Source organism: Vanessa atalanta, chromosome 5, assembly GCF_905147765.1.
Source record: "Vanessa atalanta chromosome 5, ilVanAtal1.2, whole genome shotgun sequence".
NCBI classification, from domain to species: domain Eukaryota; kingdom Metazoa; phylum Arthropoda; class Insecta; order Lepidoptera; family Nymphalidae; genus Vanessa; species Vanessa atalanta.
The window spans coordinates 1,533,424-1,557,750 of NC_061875.1; the positions used below are offsets into that span (position 1 = coordinate 1,533,424).

The 24,327-nt window shown below is 38.1% G+C and overlaps 2 protein-coding genes across 12 annotated transcripts in view; one reads left to right on the forward strand and one right to left on the reverse strand.

The window, feature by feature from the left end:
- The first annotated feature begins 699 nt into the window (after positions 1 to 699).
- On the forward strand, positions 700 to 7,175 carry LOC125064134 (dipeptidyl peptidase 3). Of its 2 annotated transcripts, none has more exons than XM_047670959.1 (14): positions 700 to 836; positions 1,191 to 1,312; positions 2,252 to 2,404; positions 2,967 to 3,194; positions 3,309 to 3,435; positions 3,563 to 3,851; positions 4,318 to 4,571; positions 4,821 to 4,963; positions 5,558 to 5,669; positions 5,971 to 6,103; positions 6,202 to 6,325; positions 6,410 to 6,557; positions 6,659 to 6,832; positions 6,904 to 7,175. In XM_047670959.1, the coding sequence occupies exons 2-14, from the start codon at positions 1,193 to 1,195 to the stop codon at positions 7,056 to 7,058; spliced, it is 2,160 nt and encodes a 719-aa protein (XP_047526915.1). In that variant the 5' UTR covers positions 700 to 836; positions 1,191 to 1,192; the 3' UTR covers positions 7,059 to 7,175. The 2 variants fall into 2 exon arrangements, with proteins under 2 accessions (XP_047526915.1, XP_047526914.1); XM_047670958.1 differs by lacking the exon at positions 700 to 836 and adding an exon at positions 865 to 1,043.
- An 83-nt stretch (positions 7,176 to 7,258) lies between these two features.
- LOC125064133 (NUAK family SNF1-like kinase 1) overlaps positions 7,259 to 24,327 on the reverse strand; it is a 33,105-nt gene continuing 16,036 nt past the window's right edge. Inside the window, exons 3-27 of one of the 10 annotated variants that reach the window (XM_047670949.1) lie at positions 23,807 to 24,006; positions 22,187 to 22,295; positions 22,012 to 22,120; positions 21,824 to 21,943; positions 21,472 to 21,604; positions 20,756 to 20,834; positions 19,737 to 19,984; positions 19,557 to 19,647; positions 19,289 to 19,379; positions 18,789 to 19,001; positions 18,404 to 18,518; positions 17,996 to 18,085; positions 17,761 to 17,873; positions 17,636 to 17,721; positions 17,465 to 17,565; positions 17,157 to 17,304; positions 16,848 to 17,042; positions 16,591 to 16,779; positions 16,407 to 16,466; positions 15,952 to 16,063; positions 15,586 to 15,683; positions 14,264 to 14,323; positions 13,866 to 13,945; positions 8,798 to 12,197; positions 7,259 to 8,363 (exon numbers count right to left, since the gene is read on the reverse strand). In XM_047670949.1, the coding sequence (XP_047526905.1) occupies positions 8,303 to 8,363; positions 8,798 to 12,197; positions 13,866 to 13,945; positions 14,264 to 14,323; positions 15,586 to 15,683; positions 15,952 to 16,063; positions 16,407 to 16,466; positions 16,591 to 16,779; positions 16,848 to 17,042; positions 17,157 to 17,304; positions 17,465 to 17,565; positions 17,636 to 17,721; positions 17,761 to 17,873; positions 17,996 to 18,085; positions 18,404 to 18,518; positions 18,789 to 19,001; positions 19,289 to 19,379; positions 19,557 to 19,647; positions 19,737 to 19,984; positions 20,756 to 20,834; positions 21,472 to 21,604; positions 21,824 to 21,943; positions 22,012 to 22,120; positions 22,187 to 22,295; positions 23,807 to 24,006 (6,301 nt within the window). In that variant the 3' untranslated portion in view covers positions 7,259 to 8,302. Of the gene's footprint in view, positions 8,364 to 8,797; positions 12,198 to 12,670; positions 12,769 to 13,865; positions 13,946 to 14,263; positions 14,324 to 15,585; positions 15,684 to 15,951; positions 16,064 to 16,406; positions 16,467 to 16,590; positions 16,780 to 16,847; positions 17,043 to 17,156; positions 17,305 to 17,464; positions 17,566 to 17,635; positions 17,874 to 17,995; positions 18,086 to 18,403; positions 18,519 to 18,788; positions 19,002 to 19,288; positions 19,380 to 19,556; positions 19,648 to 19,736; positions 19,985 to 20,755; positions 20,835 to 21,471; positions 21,605 to 21,823; positions 21,944 to 22,011; positions 22,121 to 22,186; positions 22,296 to 23,806; positions 24,007 to 24,327 lie in introns of those variants that run through there. The other 9 variants (XM_047670948.1, XM_047670954.1, XM_047670947.1 and 6 more) reach the window with 9 other exon arrangements.

Below are 24,327 nucleotides of genomic sequence, written 5' to 3' on the forward strand. Positions count from 1 at the left end.
CTGTGTATAAAAAATATCGATAAAAAAAGCTGTACCACCAATCCAAACTACATATATACATATACAAACAAAGAAAGAAATGGAGATTGGAGAATTCATTGATCCTACAGGATTGTGATGTATTGCACATTGAGGTTGGTTCTCTGAAATTCATTTTCATTAAATCTAATAAGGACTACCTATATCAGTTTATAAACATTCCTTATTCCAACTTGAATTAATACTACTATAATTTAAGTAATAAATAAATAATAAAAATAAAATCAGATCATGCATGATTACAATCACTATTTGCAAATCATGACTTTATTTACTTTTCGTTTTTTAATATGCAATGGACATCTGTCGCAATTTAATTATAATGAATATATATAATTTTATAATAAATCATAAATATACCATTAAAATCGAAGGATATCACTTGTCTAATTTTTCAAGGACTTTAAAATTTACAACTCAAAAAGAAATCGTTATAAAATATTCATCATAAGCTTGTTACCACGTACATACTTAACTTTTCGAGTGTTTTGATGATGGAAGAACGAATATTAAAATAAATTACACAAAAATTTAATACTTAATTATACATTACAAACATTCTTTAAATCCCTGCTGCTGTTTTCCTTATTTATGGAATTCTTTCGTCAACATTTTTAATCGATAATATCTTGCCATAGACAATTCTTAGTAACAAACGTCAATACGACATCGAATGAAAGTGTCATTTGTCGTGCTGTAGCTTTCTGAACCCTGCTTCCAATTGTCAATTTGTGGAACTTTACAAATTGAAATTAGTGAAGGGATTATTTTGTGTTTAAAGTAGATACAATATTTTAGTAAGTACGGCAATTTTAAATATTTGTAAAATATAATTACAGCTACGGTCAGGTATCTATTATTGTAATCAATGTTGCTTAACCTGACTATTAATCTGTCAAAAAGCCGGCTTATTAAATATGCTGATTCATTTATTAATAAATACAAAAAACTTTCAACGGGAGTCTCTAAATTTAACAGTGTCCAACCGGCAAAATCAATTAATGGTCAGTATCGTTACAGGTCCTTCTGATCATATAAAACAAACATTTCTGAAACATCATAATATAAAGTATCAAGATTTATTTTCTTACGTTACTGTGCTTTTAATATCAGGAATATTCACAATTTCCAATTCAATTGGGTTTTTTTAGCTATGGAAGACAAATCAATATATCTGCTTCCCAATAATCAAAGATTTGTTGAACTAGATAGTTCGCAAGCATTTGAAAATTTGACCAATCAGGAAAAGCTCTATGCTCATTATTTAAGTAAGGTAAGTGAAATTGATTTTTAAGGAATTTTTAACAATAAATTAACTTAATTAATATTTTTAATTGTAGGAACAAACATAATTTTAGTAAAATTGTTAGTAAATAAAAAACATGGAACATATTATGCGGTTATGAGGTTCTTGTGAGGTTAAGATTGTTTACAATCAATAACATGGTTTTTATGCATGTCAAAAACCAGGAGATTTTTCCATCATATTTTTCGAGTTCTTTTATTGTTTACAATATTCATTCCTTAGTCAGAAAGAGTTGTATCATTGCCAAATATAGAAATGAAAAAAGACTGATTTACTGTAGAACTCTTATACTTTTGCATTCAATTAGGCAATTCACAATAACACAATTATTATCATATAAATAAGTGTTCCTCTTTTATCTATTCGAACACTCCTAACAAATTCTGTTTATACTGAAATAATCCTTATTTAAATAAATATAATTTAGCTGTTAATGGATTAGTCTTTTAATTTACCATGTTTTAAATGTTTATTAAATATCATTTTTAAATTATTTTATTTTTTTAATTTTTATAAGTTTCATATAATTGCTCTATAAAGATAATTTTCAATTGATCATAAGGATTGCACTGAGAATTGTTAACTGCTTAATAAGTTTTCCCTAAAAAACAAAGTGTTCTTAATCTCCCCGAATTATTTGTAAAATTGTTCTAAAAAACCTGGAATATTCAGCAAAATTGGTTCCCAGTAGTGCATAACAATCATGAATAACAAAGTGTAACCCTTTGGAATTAAATAAAGCCTTGGTTTTTACAGTCTATCTCACTTACATTAATTATGAAGGAAATTAATTAAGAGGAATGACTGACATGTTTTGGAATGAATTTGCATGAATACGAGAATTTTGTGAATCACAATTTAGTAGGATATTATTAATATGAATATATTTTTATTTATTACTTTCAGGCTGCTTGGAATGGTGGACTTATTGTACTTTTGCAAACAAGTCCCGAGTCACCTAAAATTTTTTCATTGCTACATAGAATTTTTCTGGCTGAGCCTTTAGATGATTTGAAGAAATCTGCAATTGGTGCAGGAGTAGCAGAAGATGATTTTCAGGTGTTTACATTTATTTAAATGTCTTGTTAATTTTAATAAAATTACTCATTTCTAAATGTTGAGTACCCTATGTTAAATAAAAAAAGGTATAATGTATATTTGTTTATGCTTTAATGGTTCATTAACTTGCATATTTGTACTATATTATAGTTTGAGGAAATGCTAACCATAAACTTATATGTTAAGTTCAGCTTATTAACAGAAATGAAATTAAAAACATTATACAAAATAATATTCTATAAAATGTTTGATAGCCTCATTAATAAAAAAGTTATTAATGACGTATTAACATATGATAACAATACCACTTCCATTTAGATACTGTTGTTATTGTGGTTGCTTGTGCTCGATTAATTTAATAGTAAGACCACAAAGTATTATAATTATAATATCTTTGACCAATGTAATTTTTTATAATAGAAAATATCATGAATTAATATACAACTATCTATGTATACAAAAATATTATTCCATAGGAGTTTTTTTTTTTTTGTAATTCAAATGTGTAATGAATAGTGTATGATATAATTGTAATCTAAAAAAAATATTTTTTATTTTTTAGGCATTTCTAGTGTATGCTGGTGGCCTTTTTGCAAACAGTGGAAATTATAAAGGATTTGGTGATACTAAGTTCATTCCAAATCTATCAAAAGAGACATTTGAGTCAATAATAAGAGCATCAAAAGCGTATGCAAATGATAACATACATATCACGAAATTATGGGAAAACACAAAAGATGCCATATTCAGCATCGCACCAAGATTAACAAGTCTCGGCTTGTCAGATAAAGTGAGTAAAAATGTTTAAGTATTATGAATATGTTGAAGAGGTAAATGAATGTTTGAAAATAAACTTTTACATAAAATGGAAATTTCAATAAATTTTTATTTATTTATTATTTAGGGTGTAACTACATACTTTTCAAGTAACTGCACAGAAGAAGATTCTAATCTAGTTAATGATTGGATGAAGACAAAGCGCATCGAGGCATATATCTGTCGGACATTCAAAACTGTTGCTGATGATGGATGTGAGTAAAATTAATAATTTATTAATTACAATAAAAAGAATGAATAAGGTTATTATAATTACTAACATTAAGAGTTAGTAAATGATTACATATTTCTACAGAATATGATTTGTATGTCAATTTGCAGTACCAATATACACAATTCATTTGGCCAGTGTCGAGAAGAGTGCTAAACCCCCACTTACAATGGAAAAAGAAAAGTACAAAAATGCATACTTTCAAGTAACACGTGGTGACTATTCTCCCTTACTAAGTCTTGTAAACGAGAACTTGAAAAAGGCTATAGAATACGCGTCCAATGACAATGAAAGGAATATGTTGAAACATTATATTAATAGCTTCCAAGAGGGTGATCTGAATGAACATAAAGAAGGCAGCCGGTACTGGATTAAGGACAAGGGACCAATAATCGAAACGTAAGTGTGAAGTTCAACTCTATTGTTGTTTGAATGTTTATAAAAAAATACTAAATAAACTATTGTAGTACTGTCCATCTATTAAGCCGGCGCCAGACATGTGCTCATAGAAGTGGTCACTTCTTTGAACATATGTTTACAGATTTGGTTACATATTGGTGTATCTGCCAGATATGTGTCCAAAGATTTGATCACTCTTTTGAGTCCCATATGTCTGGCTCTCTGTGCATCAATTCTATAATCTCGAAAACGCTCTCGTTACTCCATTCCATCGTTACTTTTTTTAGACACAAATTATACAGGTTTGCGCACCGACGCCACCGAGCGCAAGTGTGGCAGGCACGCAAACATTCGAACTTTGATCCCTATGATCGGCAATGCGCACTTGTGTTTACAAACATGTGGCAGTAGTATCAAATGGCCGTGCCACACATGTGAACACTTAATAACACTGTTGTAATTTCAGGTATCAAGGCTTCATAGAGACGTACCGTGACCCGAGCGGGCAGCGCGGCGAGTTCGAGGGCTTCGTGGCGATGGTCAACAAGGAGATGTCGCAGAAGTTCGGCCAGCTCGTGGAGGGTGCGGAGAACTTCATCAAGCTGCTGCCCTGGGGGCGTCAGCTCGAGAAGGACTCCTTCCTGCGCCCCGACTTCACTTCGCTCGACGTGCTCACCTTCTCCGGCAGCGGCATCCCGGCCGGCATCAACATTCCAAACTGTGACTACGCCTCCATGTTTCTTAGACTCATTTAGACCTTACGGTCCTTCGTCTAGTTTATTAAATGATACATTCTATTTGGTTATTATAACATGTATGCGGTGAGGGTTTACCCATACAAATCCGACCGAATAATATTCCTTATAAAATTCAGGTTGCCTAGGAAAACGAAAATTTTAAACTAAGAATTGGTTCATTTCACATAGGAATGTGTTATAATATAAAATAATTGGATATTTTGTTTTCAAGATGATGAAATCCGCCAAAACGAAGGATTCAAGAATGTGTCGCTCGGCAACGTGATCCCGGCCGCGTACAAGGAGTCCGTCATTCCCTTCCTATCGGACGATGATAAGAAACTGCTCGAGAAGTACCGAGTGCCGGCTTTTGAGGTATTACCTATGTACAGTGATTTATTTTACCTTCAAAGGTTATGTCAATTCAAGGTCAAAGTTGTTTATTGAATCGGGTACATGTTCATATCTCATTATTTCGAATGTATCAGGGTTAATTATTATTTTTGCCGGAACGGATAGCGAATAGTATAAATGATGTCAATATAATATGTTTCATACAAAGTCGAATAAGGTGCTCTTTGTGGCTTATCTTAAATCATCTAAAATGTTAATAGCGGAACAAATCGATTGCAAACATTCAATTATTTGATTATATCATCTTAAAATGAAATAAATGTTTTAACGATGTTGCATGAACGAAAAATTGTTAAATATTTAATTGTGAAAATTACAGAATTATACTAACTGATGTGTATGGTGTGTATAATAAGAGGTATATTATAACACGATAGGTATATAGATTTAAAATAAGATATTATACATATTTCTTGGTACATAGTTTATAGATTATCTGAATACTTTTTAAAATGGTATCAAAAAAATAAAGTATATGGTTACTTTGAATCATTTATTAGAACAAAAATGACATGCATATTTAAAAGTTATTATTAATTTATATTTTCATCTCAGGTACAAGTCGGTCTCCATGAACTTCTTGGACACGGCAGTGGGAAGCTGTTACGACAGAACGCCGATGGAACATTCAATTTTGACAAGGAGAAAGTTAAGAACCCGCTCACGGGTCAGTTTTCCATTTGAGCAAAGCTCGAGTTACAATGTATTATAGTCTTGAGATTTTTCGATAAATTTAATTTTTCTGTCATCAATAGATATATGTGCGTGAAATAGCGTAATTTGGGTTACATTGATTTATATTTTACTCGATTATCTTAATTCTCTCGATTAATTTAAAGAAGTAATAGAAGTAAATAACTTAAATATCTTCTGATTTTTTTATTATTACTACGAGATTTTATACTTACATCAAAACGTTATGTAACACAATCACTTAATTTTTTTATCAAATCCATATTGTACGACAGGAAAGGAAATAGAATCGTGGTACACCGACGGGGAGACTTACGACAGCAAGTTCACGACGCTGGGTTCCGCCTTCGAGGAGTGCCGCGCAGAGGCCGTCGGCCTCTACCTCTCGCTCGAGCCGCAGATACTCAAGTAACGCTAACATTTGGCACACTAAACTATCTTATTACTGGGAATACCTTATCTTTTTATTTTTATTATAAAAGTCTATAATAGAATTTTACTCATAGAATCTTCGGTTACGAGGGTGAGGAGGCACAAAACGTCATGTACGTGAACTGGCTTAGTCTACTCTGGAACGGCGCTGCAAAGGCGACGGAGATGTACCAACCCGCTAACAAAATCTGGTTACAGGTAAATTATATATTTGTATACATTTTATAATATCCGTTAAAAATAGTAAACAGTACATCCGAATACACATTTTCTTATACTCAGGCTCATGCAAGAGCGCGGTTCGTTTTGATGCGGTTGTTGGAGTTAGAAGGCAATGGACTGCTTACCGTCACCGAGGTGGAACCTGGAAAGAATTTGCTTCTCACATTGGACAAAAGTCGCCTGGCCACAGACGGGAAAAGAATTATTGGTGAGCATTTCCCTAGTTAATAAAGTAATAATTTATATTGTTATCACTTATATTTAGGCATTAATTATGTTAGTAATTTATTATAATTTATGCGGTACCAGGCGAATTCCTCGTTAAACTTCAAACCATCAAGGCGACGGGCGACGTGGCGGCGGGCGAAAAATTATTCGATACCTACAGCCGCCTCGAGCAGCCCTGGAACAGCTGGAGGGACATCGTCATGATGCACAAACAGCCCAGGAATATATTCGTCCAGCCGAACACAGTGCACGAAGGTAGCGATCGCTTCACAATACTTGAATTTTCCCTAGTAGAATGGCATAAATGAACATAACGGATTTCGCAGGAGACAGCGTGCAGCTGAAGCGCTACCCGGCCAGCGCGGAGGGCATGGTGGCGTCGTGGGTGGAGCGCTTCCCCGCCGCCGCCGTGCACGACGAGCTGGAGCGCCTCGCCGACCACGAGCGCGCGCACTTCGCCGACCTGCAGCGTCTGCTCTGAGCACCCCGACCTGCAGCGTCTGCTCTGAGCACCCCGACCGCTGCAGCGTCTGCTCTGAGCATACACCGGCACTTGTGAAATGACTACTATCTTTGCAAATATATTTTATACGAAGCACTATTTAGTTTTAACTTTGACTTCCGATACGTTTCTGCGAAAATATATGTAGTTTACCGATGGTTGCGTAAATGAAAGGCCAATTTTTCAACTATATAATTTATTCACATTCAATACAAAACGTGTGTGATAGTAATTATAATATTCGAAAGAGTCCGTATTGCCTATTAATAAAATATTAATAATCACCACACAATAATAAATAATCATTAAAATTCTAATGAAATGATAAAATAAATAAATAATGACAAATAGTAATAAATTGAGTCACATCAAAATGTCGCTTTACAAACAGCGCAAACGCCTTACACAGACTAGTTTTTCACTGACATATAAATGTGAAAATGGCAACAAATGAAAAACAGTAACTATTTCTTTTTAAATATTTCCGTTTGATTTAACAAAATAGATTCTTTATATTCGAAAACATTTTATGTATATACCTACACAATGTAAGTGGTTGTAACTTTTACTATAAATACTAATTACTCCTAAGAAAACCTTCAACTAAGCACCATTCTATTCGATTACTGTTGCGACGTGTCTAAGCAGTCAATACTATTCGGTTATTATAAACATTTAAACTTATGAGCTGACTTACGTTATCAACAATCAATAATATCTAAAATAATTAAAATTAAACATACTGAGTAAAACATTTGTGCAAAAACACTAAAACTTGTGTCATTTTTCACCAAACTTTACTATCAAATCCAGTTGCTTATGTTATAAAGGCACATAAGATCAATTCACAATAAAGTTTCTAAAAAATTAATATTCGCAAAATATCGTTAAAATTGTATATTCTTATGAAAGATCTTGTCGAAGAAATATCTAACTAAATATATTAGTTGTAGAAATGATGTTGAATCCATTTTCGATAACTTTTCACGAGACTTTCGAGATTCTTAGGTACGACATAAAATTTGGATATGCTATGATATTGGCAAGAAAAGTATGCAGTCAATACTATGTAGTTACAGATAAACGGAAATATTTTAGTCGTATTCAGTTTAGTATTTGGAAAACGTTCGTTTTCACGTCTATTATCTGTAAATAAATATGCTATTGTCAGAAATGCGTTACAAATAAAATTTCGTAGTGGATATTTTCATCAATAGCGCCTCTCAGTCAATTTTCGCAGCGCGTTCTGAACTGTCGCCTTCGCTTTTAGATGTGACATTGGATCTGGAATTTAAATTCGACCTTATTTTTCTACACATAATGAATATAATACAGTCGGTTCACCGTAACGTTGCTCAATTTCGTTGATGCTTGGTGATGATAATAACGTGAAATGAAATATATAATCAACGGTATTATTTCTACTGAATGAAACTGTTTCGTTAATCGAGAGCACTCCTTCCTTCAATTCTGTGTTTTATTTATACAAATAATTGTGTTCATTAGGGTGAAAGATTAAACGAATGTTCATATTTATTACATTGTAAATGAAAAGTTTAATACAAATATTTATAAAACTATTGTATTAAAAACTTAAGCATTAGTTCCGTAAATTTAATTCAAAAGCGTGAAGCGTGCACAGAGAAAAATATTATACTCGGGAAAGTTATTTATAAAATTATTTACGTTACATGAAATTATCGTGGAAATATACACACCTCGGTACTGATTCCTTTTCAGGGTCAGGCTTTCTTGTAACACTGATCGAAATCTTTTTTTGTCTTATTTTATCGAGTATGTTTTCAGGACTAGGTTCTTTTTCGCTTTCTTTTAGTATTATAGCAGAGTTTCTCGTTCGTTTCGGTCTGTATGTAGCATAACTACCGGGTGAAAATAATGAATTAGTTCGGCTGTACTTAAGGGAATCTCTAGGAAGACCGTAAGTTTGATCTTCTATTGGATCAGTGCTTTCGAATAATGATTTCGTTCTCGAATATCTATGAGAATTGTACGATGACGGTTGATCATAATCCAGATACGATCTGGCCCCCGAATATTTTCTGTCAAGTGATCTATACAAATCAACTTTGTCATTAATTCCATCGTACCTGTAGCTACTTCTTGTATTGATAGGCAAATCGCTTAGTAAAGATCGGTAGCGTTCTGTTGACGGTGATATATCTGAACCGACCGATAAGCCTGGTGAGAGGTCATAATTTCCTGGAGAAGTCGGTGACGCGTCATACTTTGAGTCTGTTGCATGAGAATGTATTCTCGCCAATGGGTCGTATTCCGTAGCTCCGGGACCAACTAAACTACTCTTCCTTCTTTGTTTCTTTTCGTTAAATCTCGAGTAAAAACTTTTTCTTCTTATTCTATCAACTATATCCTCCTTCTCTGGACTTATCGATTCATGATTTCGAATGCATATGTGATGGGTGCTGTCATTTACATGATGTTTATTTTTGACATCTATACTCGTTTCAGACTTAATATCGGAATTCGAATATGTTGATCTACTTCGAGATCGACTTCGCTTCAAAGTATCGCAATAATCTTTTAGGTCACTATCTAAAAGTGCTTTATTTTTGTCTAAGACGTCATTTTTGTCTACGTGTTTTTCAACATCAGAATAATTTATAATTTGTGGTTCTATCACAGCATTTGTAGGAACTATTTTTTTTACTCTTGGCAACCTAGAGAAATCTAATTTTAAAGTATTTTTGGAATCATTTTCTTTTTTAAGTACTTGGCGTTCATTATTTTCTACTTTTGTTATATTATCATCTTCACTCGATGACCTGTTAAATCTACTTTTACGTCCTAAACCGTTTAATAATAATGAATTTGGCCGTTTGGGTTTTTCTTCTGGATCAATGAAATTCGCTACATTATCGTTTTTAGCTATACACTCATTGTTTACGTTTATATTTTCTTTGCTATTTTTTTCTATGACCGATTTAGAGTTCTTTTCTTTTGGTTCAAATTTCCTGAATAAACCTAATACTTTGGATACAGTTGTTTTATTTTGATTGCTATTTTCTAGAGCAGCAACATCAGTTATCGTTACAGCCCTTTTAATTAAATTAGATTCTGAAATCGATTCGATATTTGCTGGTACCGAGTGTTCTCGTTGATTTCGATTTTGTTTAGAAGAATCATTATTTTTATCGTTTATTGGAATACTATTGTCAGAAACTTTTTCTGGTGAATTTGATTTGGATGATGTAAATTTTTCCAACTTATGTCCTATCGATTGCAATACTGATTTCTTTTTGGGAACAGTCGTTGTTTTCGTAGTATCATCTGTACTTTTATCTTTTTCCTTAACTTTTTTTATGACTTTCTTTTTATCTCCAGAATTTTTTGTTTCATTGGCGTCTGAAATGCTCAAATCAGTCTTTGATTTTGATGAAACTTTTTTAATAATTTTCTTCTTAATCACTCCTTTTTTCTCATTCACTTGATTTTCTGGCGATGCTGACTTTACATCGTCTTTCACAGTACCATTTTTGACCTTTTTTAGCTCATCACTGTTATCGACCTTGACTTCAGATATCTCCGCCTTTTCATTTTTGTCTTTTAAATTTGTAACCTTATATTTCTTTAATGTCAAGGAATCGTTTACCATTTTATTTTCTGATTTTGAATCCATTGATTCCAATTTCGTCTGTGAGTCTGATTTCGATACTAATGATTTTGTTTTTTTTGGTAAAGTTATGCTAAAGCTTACTTCTACGTCGGTTTTTCCATCTGAAACATTTGTCACTTCTTTGGAAGTTTTTGTATCCTCTTTTTTATTGTTACGGTTCAAATAAACTTTTTCTGGAGAAGGACTACTTGTAGGATAGCTCTTTGGTCGCATTAGTTTCGATTCCCTGCAAATTTTTCTATCTTCTATTTCATTATCGTCATTTCTACAACTATCTGTTACTAAGTTCTTATTCGTATCGTCATATTTTTCGATATTTTTTATTGGATAACTTTTAGGCCTGCTTAATTTTGAATCTAAGTTAGAAACCTTATTTTTCGTGTCATTGCATTCTTTAAGATCTTTAGTTTGTTGCATCACAACTGAAGAGTCTAAATTAGTTTCCTTTATATTATCTAGAATAGGGAAAAATGGCGTATTAGATCTACTGCGGTCTTTTAATATTAAATTAGTCATTGGAGATAGACATTTTTTCGTAGAACATTCATCTTTTGATGCAGGCTGAGAATCATTCATTTCAATAGGGTTTTTAGTGACAATTTCTAACGATTTATTTTTCTTATCTCTTATTTCTTTTAATATTTTTTGAGTTTCTAATTCCTTTTCTTTCTTGTGCTTAGCATATGAACTCTCGTCAGAAGGTGTATCGAAGAAATCTGAACGAAGGAATCTAGAAATCCGTTTTTTCGACGTGTCTCCACTCAACCTTAAAGAATGACGTCTGAAATTCGATCCCGGAGTATTGATCATGGCGGGCGATCCATACGCTGCAATATAGCTAGGTTCCGACAATATACTACCACCGTCCGATGAATACGTCGTCTCGTCCAAAGATAAATGTTTCTCAGGCGCCAAATATTTACTCAGCAGAGGCCGCTCCTGAGTATACCGTGCGCTTTCGCCCCTAGAGCTATCGGAATCTCTGGTCGACGAGTCCACTCTCGACGGACTCTCCTGTCCGAACTCCGAAACGGGGGGCGGCGACTCGGGTTCCCTCGACGGGGCCTCACGCCGCCGGACTCGAGGCAGGGTACAGAATTGCGAGGCGGACGAGGCGGCGGGCTCATCGGCGGGCTCCTCGGCGGGCTCCTCGGCGACGCCCGGGCGCGGGTCGCCGCCGGCCGACAGCGAGCGGTCGGCGCGCGCGCGCGCGGGCGGCGCGGGCGCGGCGTGCAGCGACAGCGTGCGGCGCAGGCGCGCGGCGGCGCGCGGCGGCAGGTGCGCCAGCAGGTGGCGCTGCAGGCGCCGCGACAGCGCCGGCGTGAGGCCCGACAGCGCCTGCATCTCCCGCTCCGAGAACTCTATCGCGCTCAAGTCCAGGTCCGACAGATCCAGTGCGTCGGGGGCGTCCGTCTCCGAGTTTGGCGAGGCTCTCGTTTGGTGCTTGCCGGTTTTCTTACTACTACCTGCAATTCAATCGAAAACACACGATTTCCATCATGCATGACGTTCGCTAGGATGGTATATTTACAGTGTCGTTATACGGATGGTGGGTCGACTGGGTACGGTATACACCTCCGGTAGCGATCCGGTCTCTTTCGCGGCGACGGCTCGGAGGGAGCCTCGCGAGCCGTGGAGTTATTTTTGTCGTGATTAGAGATGCAAACATAGATGCGACTAGTTAATAGTTATAGGTTTTAGTTTAAGTAAAAATTAACAATTAATGTCATACGAAAAGCGAAAATGCAAACCAAAACACACAATAAGTTTATGCATTAAAATGTTGCTTTCGGAATCAAAAGTGATTTACCAGAATGCTTTCTAAATAATTATTGCATTAGCGATTCCACATAACGGAGGCGTCCTTACTCTGAGATCAGCCGCAACGCGCGATGCGCAACACAAAAACACAAATGAAGAAATAAACATAGTTTAGTACCTATTCTTGCGTGGCGTTTGTGGTGGGTTTGTGGTCGGCGCCGGAGCCGCTGTGAAGTGAAGATTTGGTCGGAGCATGCAGTGTAACGCGCAACCCAACTGCAACCACACCAACACAACCTCACTACTGCGTGTCCGCTCGCCCTCTCGCCCCGCTCCAGCCCTAGCGTGGTGGCTCTACGTACCCGGCTCGTGTGGCGGATACTCGACTACCGTCTACCACATCGACTAACTACGATAAGGCTGTGATTCTTTCCAAACAAATTAATTAACTGTAGGATTTGTTTGAGATTGTGATGTGTCTTTCGAGAAATTTAAAATAAAAGAAATGCTCTACGTCATTCGAACTGTGTTCCTTAGCCTCGATATTTACTATGCGACGTGAATAATGCCTTTCCTGAACACTTCATGCAATACATAACTACATCGATGAATTTATGAATATATAGAGCAAGGCAACATTTTCCTGCTAATGTTAGGGGGGTAGAAAATTCCACACCTGCACAAGGAATGCTTTATAAAACAATGTAAACACTACAATGCAAAAAAAAGTTAAATTTAGTAAAAGTGTTAATAAAAATCTAAAAACACACTGAAACATAAAACAGACTATTTTGAACGTATCCCATATTCACAATAGTCTGTTAAACGTGGCTGTTATATAAAAAAATGCCGACCGAAAACGTTACTAATACCCGACGTGACACTGACTCGAAAACGGCGTTTTGGAACAATTCCTAGATCGCGGTTCATAGTTAATCGATTTGTTTAGTGAAGCTGGCAGTACTGTGAGTGGGAGCCGTGCGGAGCTTAGCTACTGGCTGTGCCGTGAATGAGTGATGTCTATACACTTGTTATCCTCGAATAGTTTACGATCAGTTTCAGATTTACGATTCAGTTTTCACTTTAGATAAATTAAATAAGAATATAACGTTTAAGGTAAACTTTTTTGAAAAAATATTTTGATATGTTCAAAGGTAGGGTAAAAATGTGCGAAAAAATTTCATATTAATCTCGTAAAGATTTGCAAAGATGTCGGTAATGTGATGTGAGCGAGTCCCGGCGGTGCGGTGTAGCGCGGTGTAGCGCGGTGTAGCGCTGTGTAGCGGTGTGTAGCGGTGTGTAGCGGTGCCTAGCGGCGTCAGCGGTATCGGCAACGTTTCGGGCGTGCGCAAGCGGTGCGAAGCGTCACTCACCTCTGGGCGTGGCGGGCCGCGCCTTGCCGAACATGGAGTCGAACGGCGCGTGCAGCTCGCGCGAGCCCCAGCCCTCGCGCCTGCGCACACAACACTCCGTTAGCGACCTGCCACCCGCGCCCCGCGCCCCGCGCCCCGCGCCCCAGCGGCGGCGTGGCGCGACGAGGGACATTCCTCGCTACGCTTTTATTACTCTAGATGCATTACTTATATTACTGAGACTCACGTTTCAGAAACGCTTCTTTTATTTTCCGTATATCTATGGGTGCTGCGTGTAAAGTACGGAAACTATTAATAAAAATATTTGATAATAGTGGTTTGGACATATTGCTTCTTTATTATTGTTATTTATATGGCGTCCTATGATAACATGTTTAGATGAAAATGTTGATACTTACAAGAGGTTTCTCCGCGGTAAGTGGGGGCTGCATGCGGAAAAAACGTCATTATTTATTAGTCTGTACACAGAAAAGCATGCGTGATTAATTAATTACCTGAAAATAACCTGAATGAAACAAATTATATGTATTAACGTGGATGTAATATTTACACATTTATTACCGTTTTATTGCATTAAAACTTAGCCATAGCGTATAGTTATGAAATAGTGCATTCATATTCAAAGTCAAATTCAAAATCTTTATTCTGTATAGAGTCGTGAAACTTGCTTATTTGTTGTCAAAAATCTATCATCGGTTTGGAAATAAATACCTCAGACCTGAGTAGAACCGGCGAAAGAAACTCAGCGGGATTATTTATCATCTCTTATCTACATATTATGGGATTCATTACAATAACAATTTTTTTTTTCTAAAATAACCTGAGTCGATCCCCATTCCTCTAAAATCGTCAATTAATCATAATAAATGCACGTCAAGGCGATAATTTTATTATACTTAAAACTCTTTCATGACTCATATAAACACACTCAAATGAATATCACTCAACTGTTTCTTACAGTTTTATCATGAATTAAGTTCCGTATGTTCACCATGATGATATATTAATACATTTAGAAAAACAAATCGAATTACTGTTAATAAGATGAGAAGTCGAATGGGACTTTAATATTAAGTAAAAGCCCGTATGTACCAAAATTGGACAAATACAAACAAATAATAAATAATACGAGTATAGAATATAATTTTCTTTATGATACGCAAAGCGACGCGTTAAAAAAAATTTGACACAAAATAATTGGTGTTCTTTCCTCCCCATCCTCCTCTCGCTCTAGGTTGTATAAGATTTAAGGATTGGATTCACCAACACTTTTCAAAAGTACTAATCAAAACAAATGTCACAAAAAGAAACTAAATCGGCGTTAATTAATATGAGACACCTTTTTCTTTACAATATACTCTCAATGTACTCTGTGTGCGTGAGACGATTAACATGAGAGTAAAACCAACAAAAAAAATAATGATATTATAATTCTGATAATTAAACAATAGAATTTAATTTCTGTCTGTTATCGTTAACATGAACGCGACCGGAGCGAGAGTTTCAATTCCACTCGTATTGTTTATTATGTTAATAGCAAAACCCTCATCACACTTTAAGAAGATGAGCTTGTTGCTGGAGGTTGTATGATTCAATAGGAAATAAATCTAACAAACGTAAACAAAAAAAAGTATGATAAATATTTTTTTGTGTTTAATGAGTATTAAGGGCAATATTAGGCAGAAGTGGGAGGCGGTTCGTCATCCGCGACGCGACTCACCTGTTGAAGAAGGGCGACTGCAGGTTGTAGAACAGCGAGTGCGGGTGCTGGAAGCCGGGGCCCTCCTCGCCGTTGAGTCGCTGAGTTAGCGCTCGCACCTGTACACGCGCACGGACGTACGTTTATATGTTATAGTACTAAATATTTTTTATTATTGATTTTATTTATTTCGAACATAATTTATTAGTCTTACATATCATATGCTGTAATGAGTAATTGTCAAGTTTAGATTAATACATATTTAAATCGATGATAATGCAATACAGCTTTTTATATGGAGTTAACTTGGCAGGAACGACGGGACATTTATAAGTTACAACTTATTTAAATTGACTGTTTAAATAATAACCAAGAATATAAACATACTCTGTGTAATAGAGTGGAGAAAAGATTCTCTGCGGTGAGAAGGTGGAAGCCCTCGTCCTCCTCGTCTTCTTCTCCGGAACTCACAGACTCCGCACGAGCAGCTCGAGTAGATCTAAATAATAACATTTACATTAAAGGCAGATAATCCCAAAGAACAACGATCCTAATTTAGAAACATTTATAAAAAAAATATGTGTTTGTCTCTAAACCGATATCACGAAGAGTTAGCTCTCTCGTGTCTAATCTCAATCATTAAAATTCACTTGGAATGATCTTTATAAACGAATATTTTATATCAAAACGGATTAAAAATTAAATGAGCGAATGTTAGACCTTAAGTTTTAATTCAAGTAAGATATCTTTACATTTATCAAGGGCATTATTACTTCATTCAATAATATTAGTTTTGAATAGTAAAGTGTTAATAAGTAATACATAAAAAAATGTTTACACACCTCAATCGGTGCATATGTGTATCATCTTCCTCTTCCGATTCCCCACCGCTGACCAGGCTGCTGTAAATATATAACATTATTCGTAAAATAAATTTAGTTTATATTTAACCTTAAGGATAGTGAATCGGTTTGACGGCTAAAGAGTAATTGTATTGGTTTTGACACATGATGTGCGGGCGCGTACCTGATGCGGCGCGGGCGCGCGACGGCGGGGCGCGCGAGGCGCTCGGGCTCGAGGCTGCGCTGGCGCGGCGTGACGTAGCCCTTGCCCTCCACCGCGATGGGGATGATGAACTCGCGCGCCGACTTCTTGATGGGCTCGCCCGACGACGGCGACGCCGCCTCGCCCGCCGACTCCACCGACGCCAGCCGCCTGGAACGAGGGCGGGCTGTAGGTCGGCCACGTGCGGTCGCGCACCGGTGCGACGGCCCGATAGATACCTCAGCGGCGTCTGGGTGACGCGCGGGGCCGCGGGCGACACGGGAGACGTCAGCGAGGCGGGCGGCGACGCGACCGGCGTGACGGGCGTGGCGGGCGTGGCGGGCGACGTGGGCGTGCCGGTGGACGTCGGCGTGGCCGGCGACGGCTCCTCGCCCGGCATTGTGATTGGGATGATGCGCTCCACCGATACACCTCTGTAATATTTTTACTTTCAATGAGACGCGGCAGGAAGCGCGATCGTATAGTGGACTAATAGAGGAGACGATAATTCAGAAGGACAGCGAATGGCCGTCGGGGAGTGTGCGTACCTGTTGCGATGGTCCTCGACGCGGTGCAGCGCCTCGGTGCGGAACACGCGCGGCGCGGGTGGAGGCGCGGCGGGAGGGGGCCCGGCGGGGGCCAGCAGGCCCGCCACGCCCGCCGACGACGAGCGCCCGTAGGGCACCGGTGGCTTGCCTGCGAATGTTTCATAACAGACCATTATCATTTCACATTAAACATAGTAACTTGTTCGAAATATTCTTGATGTGAGCACATACTTCATGTCAATCTTTACTGAGACTTTAATTTGAGTACAATCGTTTAACATTCGGCAATCGAAACGATAATAAGGTACCCGTGCGAATGGCAGAGGAGATGATGTCCCTGGCGGCGCGACGGCGACTGTCCTCCCCGGCGCGCTCCTCCGCCAGCTTGGCCATCGAGTTCTGCAAGCTCCTGGAGGCGAGGGACGAACAAATCACATGAGTGTCCCACGAGCGATACAGTACTGAGGGCGAGTGCGTACCGGCGCGCGTCGTTCAGCAGCGCGGCGGGGTCGGGCGCGGCGCCGGGCGCGGGCTCGCTGTCGGCCTTCTGCACGCCGCGCGGCGCCTGCGGGCACGGCTCCCGTGAGTGCGCGGGCGTACGTACCGGCGACGGCTGGATGCCGATCTGCTGCAGCCGCACGGTGCCGTTGTCGCCCGCCTTGCTCGACAGTTCGCGGTCCTCGCTCTGAGCCTTCGGCTTCGCGATCTTCGACACGACTGTTCGGAAATATATTTGAGTTACGTTCCGTGTGAGGTTCGAATGCGTTGCTCGAGAGCGAATTGTCTTCTGGAGAGAATGAAAATGAGAATCGACTCGACTCTTAAAGAAAAAATCGAACCCGGTTTGGTGATATTTCGCTTTATTTCCGGAGCGGCGGTGAGGGATGCGCGTCTCTCGAATTGCTCCTTGAAGCTTCCGACGTGACCGCCTATAAAAAAAAATTGCTTCATTAGTTAAAATTAAATAATTTTCACGTTGTTATCGTTGCATTGCGAGAGTAATGTTTTCAAACTGTTAAAAGTCTGGGCCAGCGGTGGGGCTTGGCCTGCTCCTGTTGCGGAGAAATATTTGAATCCTATATACATATGATAACTTTCTTCGCGGTGTTTCGTTTCACTTTCGACCACAAATTGAATTATTTCGTTGTGCGTTATGAACCGCGACTTTCGGTTAAAACCCAGTATACCAACGTTTTTTTTAAACAAGTTGAAAGTTTACGACAACACATACAAATATAACATGTTACCTGGTATGGACAGCTTCTTAGGTTTAGCAGGCGCAGACGCCGGCGTCGGCTGAGCGAGCGACGGAGACGGCAGTTTGTCCGTCGGCGACGACACACTACTTGTTTTGATTCCATCCTTAATCAAATAGTTTTAATAGATAAATAAAATTGGAAACATTACAAAAACATCCTCTCATTTCCAGCCCAGTTTTTCCTATCTTTTGTTATTGTTAATATAATAAAGAACTTAATTACGAGATCATAGCAAGAATAGTCGGAGGAGCTGCGACTAAACATACTTTTAATTATAATTACTCGATGTTTTCATTTTACTATATTACTGTTGTCGAGTTGCTATCTAAAATCATTGATACTTGTTTGTTTTAACATAAATATGGCTCCTTACCTGAGGCTCCTCCAATTTTTCCGCGTTTTCGTCGGCCTTTGGGGGCGACATTTTCTTCTTAATTACGACTTTAGTTTTAGCTTTGGGCTCTTCCTCTTTCACAGTATTTTCTACAACTTCGTTTTGTTCTACTTTGGGCGCGGGCGACGGCGTCGGCGCCGGAGATATCGTCATTGTGGCGGACGATTTCAGCGAAGGCTGAGTAAACTGTATCTGAAACATAAAGTTTACAATTATATTATTGTCCTTTGGTATCCCGCAGAATATAATTAGATTCTTAATCATTGATACTTATTGTTAGACCAAAGTGTGAGCTTCCTTCTGTATTGAGTTTTTTTATTTTTTATTTAGGTTGGAGTGTTAGTTAGCAGTTTGATGAAATATAATGTTTGTATGGTTTTTACTAAAGCATACAATGTTAATCTGTAGTTCGTATAACTTTAAAATCAAACGGATATTTTTTTATATCATATTTACAATGTAAGTAAAGTTTATCTCACCGAATCCTCAGACATTCGTTCCGGCGGCGGAGAATCGAACTTAGCCTCCTCCTCGGGCAGAGCGGGAGACAGGGGAGCCATACTCGCACAACTGTACGAGAAAATGGTTTAAGTGCGAAATCTATAACATCTTCTTTTGTTTTATATTATATAAACATAAAAACTTTCCATTGCTCATAATGTTTAAGTAACACGTGGTAATTTGACGCCATTTTTAGAATAAATTCGTATTTGAATGCGCTTTAAGCCCGCCATGGGGCCTGCGTACCTGGCGCGCGGCGCGTCGAGGCGGCGCTTGCCGTCGGCCGCCGACACCAGCGTGCGCGTGGGCGACGGCTTGATGGCGTCCTCGCCGCCCTCTGCGGAGCGGAAGGCACGGGAGTTATTGCGGAGCCCAGGCTGTGATGTCGCACTGGATTCGTATCGGGGGGCGGGGAACGGTCGTTACCGGCTACGAGCTCGAGGATCCTCTTCTCGGCGGAGTTGCTCGGCTCGACGGCCATCGAGGTGGAGCTCGTGAGATCCGTGCGGCTCTCCTGCGGGCCGAGGTCGGTGGCCTCGGACGGCACGACGACGCTGGAGCTGGAGGGCGCGTTGGGCGCCAGCGACAGCAGCAGGTCGAGGCGCACGGGGGTCTCGGCCGCCAGCGCCTCCGACATCTCCAGGCACGACGTCTCGCAGCCCGTGTTCACCCAGCTGGGTCGGCGATATTGTTTATTAGAACTACTGTATTCGTCTGATTTATTGCATATTATGACATAACACTACTGATAGCCAAGGTAAACCACCGATGCTTCGGAGAAGAAGACATACAAACATTTTCTGGGGTTGTGTTATAAAATAGTTTACAGATACCTAACAATTAAATGGAACTATTGTCGATTTTATACTAAAACTATTTTTAATTATGTCGTGCGATGACGTACCTACACCGAGATTAACTATAGCCTATTCCATGGATGTAGGGAAAAAGATAAACAAACCTTAGATTTACGTATTTCATACGATTTGCTAATAACTAAGCTATATTGCTCACTACTAAGAGTTTATGATTAATATATCTTTATTTAAATTACAAGAGTACTGCACTTAACTACTTATTTTCACTTTAATTTTACTTCCAAAATTCCAATAACAGTTTCGTCGACATTCAAAACGTCATTTTTTGGAAATCCATTGTGAATATCATAGATTAATCAAGCTCTCGACCAATGATATCTCATCAATTTGCTGTAAAATGTTCTTTATTTAGCTTTTTCCTGTTATGGTTGGAATAGAGTATACAAATATATTTGCTTAATTATTTACTTAACCGAACCTCTTTAAACTTGTAACAAATGACTTAACATTCGACCAATAAATATCTCCCGTGAGAGTCTTATTTACCATACTTGGCCTTTTGCAAATTCCATAACGAGACTACAATCTCATATGTTTACGATATACATAACAAAAGGTCATACTCACGGATGATCACAGATGTAGGCGATATCCGCTCGCTTCAACGGATCCACGGTCAGCATATCCCGAATCAAGGGTGACGCCGCTGCGTTCGATCAAAAATAACTGATTAAATTGGTTCTGTAAAATCACTTGAAAAAATATTATCTATCCTAACTAATATAGTATTTTTCAAAGTGAGTTTCTTTATTTGTGTTGCACCAACTACCCGACCGGTCATCATGAGATTTCGATTACAGCGAATAATTTCAAGATAGATCAACAAACTACGCAGGAAATATAATAGTGCACAAGTGTGTGCACAAACACAGGTGCAATCTCTGCTCCCTCACTCTCATAATCTGATGGAACGGTAAATTCGACACAACCGAAGGAGTTCAGGCGCAGCAACAACGGCTTTACGTGCTTTCCTAGGCACGGGAGTGAACAACTTCCAACTTCCAGACGCCGGGTTGTTTTTTACAGAATAATCCAATATTTTTATCAGTCCGACCTGGGGTTCGATCCCAGAACCTCGGGATTTGTTACAGAAAAGGACAGAGGGTACCGAACACGCGTCGACCCTCCCCACCTACCACGCGAAGGCAAACTAGTTATACAATAAGTAATTATGTATATCAATTTTGAGGTCAGGTAATGTGATATTGTGTTAATGATATTATGAAGGTAACACTGGTATCATAACACAAGAATATTTTTTATATTAAGAAAATCTTACTTACTCGATGGGTTTTTAGGTTCATAATAATCGCCATTGCTGATCTGTCTGACCAGACGCTTGAAGTTCGAACCATCAAACGGCATCGCTCCGTATACTAGGGTGTACAGTAAAACTCCTAATGACCAACAATCCACCTGAAAATAAACAAATTAGTTCGAAAACGAAGTCTATTGCTTGTTCCATATTTAAATTTATTTTAGGAAGTTTACGAGGGAATCGGTCCTCTTTTGACAATTATTAGAAATAGAAACACTGGAATGAGTAATACAAGAAGCAAAACTTTGGCGATAGATTAAAGGGCTGACGTACAGAAAACCGTTAAGTCGTCATGCTAATTAACAATATATACAAACCTCAGGTCCAATGTACGGCGTTCCTTTTACTATTTCTGGAGAAGCATATAACGGTGATCCACAAAACGTCGACAATAGAGATGTTTCCTTGAAAACGTTCGAGAGACCGAAATCAGCGATCTGGAAATTAAACATTAATTAATTTACATGAAGCAAATGTTATAGACATAAATCACAGTCATACCCACCTTAGCACTCCCAGTGTCGTCGAGTAACACATTTTCTAATTTTAAATCTCTATGACATATTTTATGTATATGGCAATAATAAACAGCGGTTGCAATCTGCCGGAATAACCTGCAATTTTATTCCCATTAAACAAAAGAAACTTTTTAAAACTAATATTCCTTATAGTCGTCCGACCTTCTGGCTTCGTCTTCTTCTAATACTTTTTTCTGGCTGAGGTAGTCGTACAGTTCACCGCCAGAACAGTACTCCATCACGAGAATCATCTTCTCGCTGTTTTCAAATACTGAAATTGATTTTATTATTAAAAAGATCAGATTATTATATTAACACTGCAATTGACGTCAACTTTCGCATATTGGATAATTTAAAATGAGAATCTAAAGGCAGTACATCAAAGCTTATACGTAGCTTTAATAAATCATAGCATGTACTTCTATAAATTTCACAGGCACGCATACTCCTTAAAATATACAATATATAAATATTATAAAAATGTTTCTTTTATTGACTGGCCTGACTGGGCATGAGACTCAAGTCACGTGTAGGGAATCACCTAAGTAGATGTATTCTGTAAGGCGAAACTGGAAAATCACCGCAGAACGCGAGCGTTAAATGTTATATGCGACATTAACTATAATAATTATAAAATTTATTGCGTAAATAAATTGGCGTATCACCATCAGAATCTCACTACAAATTTCAGAATAAGTAGGTCTTAAGAGTCTACCTAATGTTAAACTGGTCACTTTTTTAACGACGTTGTTGGAAGGAATTAACAGTATAAATTAATAATATTATTGTTTGAGGTCAATCAACAAAATCCACTTATATAATTGAGTAAGTAACTCAGTTCGATTGTTACCGCGTTCAGGTCGTTTTGAGCCTGGATGAGATCAAAGACAATAGATAATTCTACTTACTACTACATAAATAAATAAAAATATGATATATAAACATTCTAACTAACTTTCTTCCTTATTTTTATATTCACATATAGTTTTTTTTTATTATTATGATTTATCGTCGTATTAAGCGTGAAACAATAATAGCTTTTTGTGCCAAAGTTAAAATTAGCGTCTCGTGTGCCCACGTCGACCAACGAGATAATGTAACGGCCTAATATTGTCCACCGACAGGACAAAGACCTAACGACCCACACCGAAAGTATAACCCAAAAAAAGGTCTCCCTTTTTAATACGCTCTTTATCGGAATCTGTCCCGGCAAACAATCTTAACGGAGCCTACATAACCAAATATTACAAAATAATGCATGCTTTACTTTGTCGTAGGGCTTTTTGCGAGACTGTCTAGTCATCACATATTGTATCGCCAAGCAGCAATGCTTAATATCCTTTATTATAGTGATCTGGTTTGAAGGGAGAATGAGCCATTGTAACCACAGGCACAAGAGATAACATCTACGTTCCCAAGGTTGTTGGCGCCACGGCGATGTAAGGAATAGTTAATATTTCTTACAGGGCCATTGTCTAAGGGCGGTGGTGATCGCTTACCATCAGGTATCCCATATACTCGTCCGTCTCGTCTAAGGCTGTTACACGTACCATTTAAAAACGATGCAAGTGCAGACGCACTCTGATTCCTTCACTCCCATGATCAGAAGGAACCGCGATCCGACATGACAGGAGTGAGTTTAAGAGATTTAATTCCAATAAATCTGTATTAGTCTTATCCCTCGGACTCGAGATTTAAATACTGATATGATATCCAAAACACAATATTATATTTTGATTTATACAAAATAATAAACAAATAATCTACATTTTTTTTATATACCTTCATAAATATGTACAATATTAGGATGTCTGACGGAAGACATGATCTGAACCTCTCTTCTGATGCGAATAAGATCGGCCTCAGTTTCAATTTTACATTTTTTAATCGTCTTGATAGCAACCTCCTGTCCAGTTTTCTTATTGATGCCGAGCTGAACCTTTCCGTATGTGCCTTGACCTAGTTTTCTGACTATATCAAATCTGAAAAGAAAAGAACAATTGAATACAGTGATTATCTTAGAAAACTATTCACTTAGGACATATTAAACTTCCGCTGCTCCGATCATAATTATTTTCTATTTTCCATGTAAACTTTAAATAAATTGTAATGATTAACTGTATCAAATGACTTTTTGGATAGATGGTCTTTACTTGGTGGTAGGGTATACCGCCATACAGCAGTACTTAATACTGTCGTTTTCCGCTTTGAAGGGTGATTGAGCCAGTTGGTGATTGTTACTGCAGGCACAACGGACATTACGTCTTAGCTCCTAAGGTTGGTAGAACATTCGCGATGTAAAG

Excerpts from the sequence above, each read along its gene's own strand:
- LOC125064134 (XM_047670958.1), top strand. The coding sequence starts at position 908 with ATGTTGCTTAACCTGACTATTAATCTGTCAAAAAGCCGGCTTATTAAA. Across the intron at positions 3,436-3,562 it reads AACTGTTGCTGATGATGGAT|TACCAATATACACAATTCAT; the intron begins GTGAGTAAAATT and ends GTCAATTTGCAG. Across the intron at positions 4,572-4,820 it reads CGGCATCAACATTCCAAACT|ATGATGAAATCCGCCAAAAC; the intron begins GTGACTACGCCT and ends TTTGTTTTCAAG.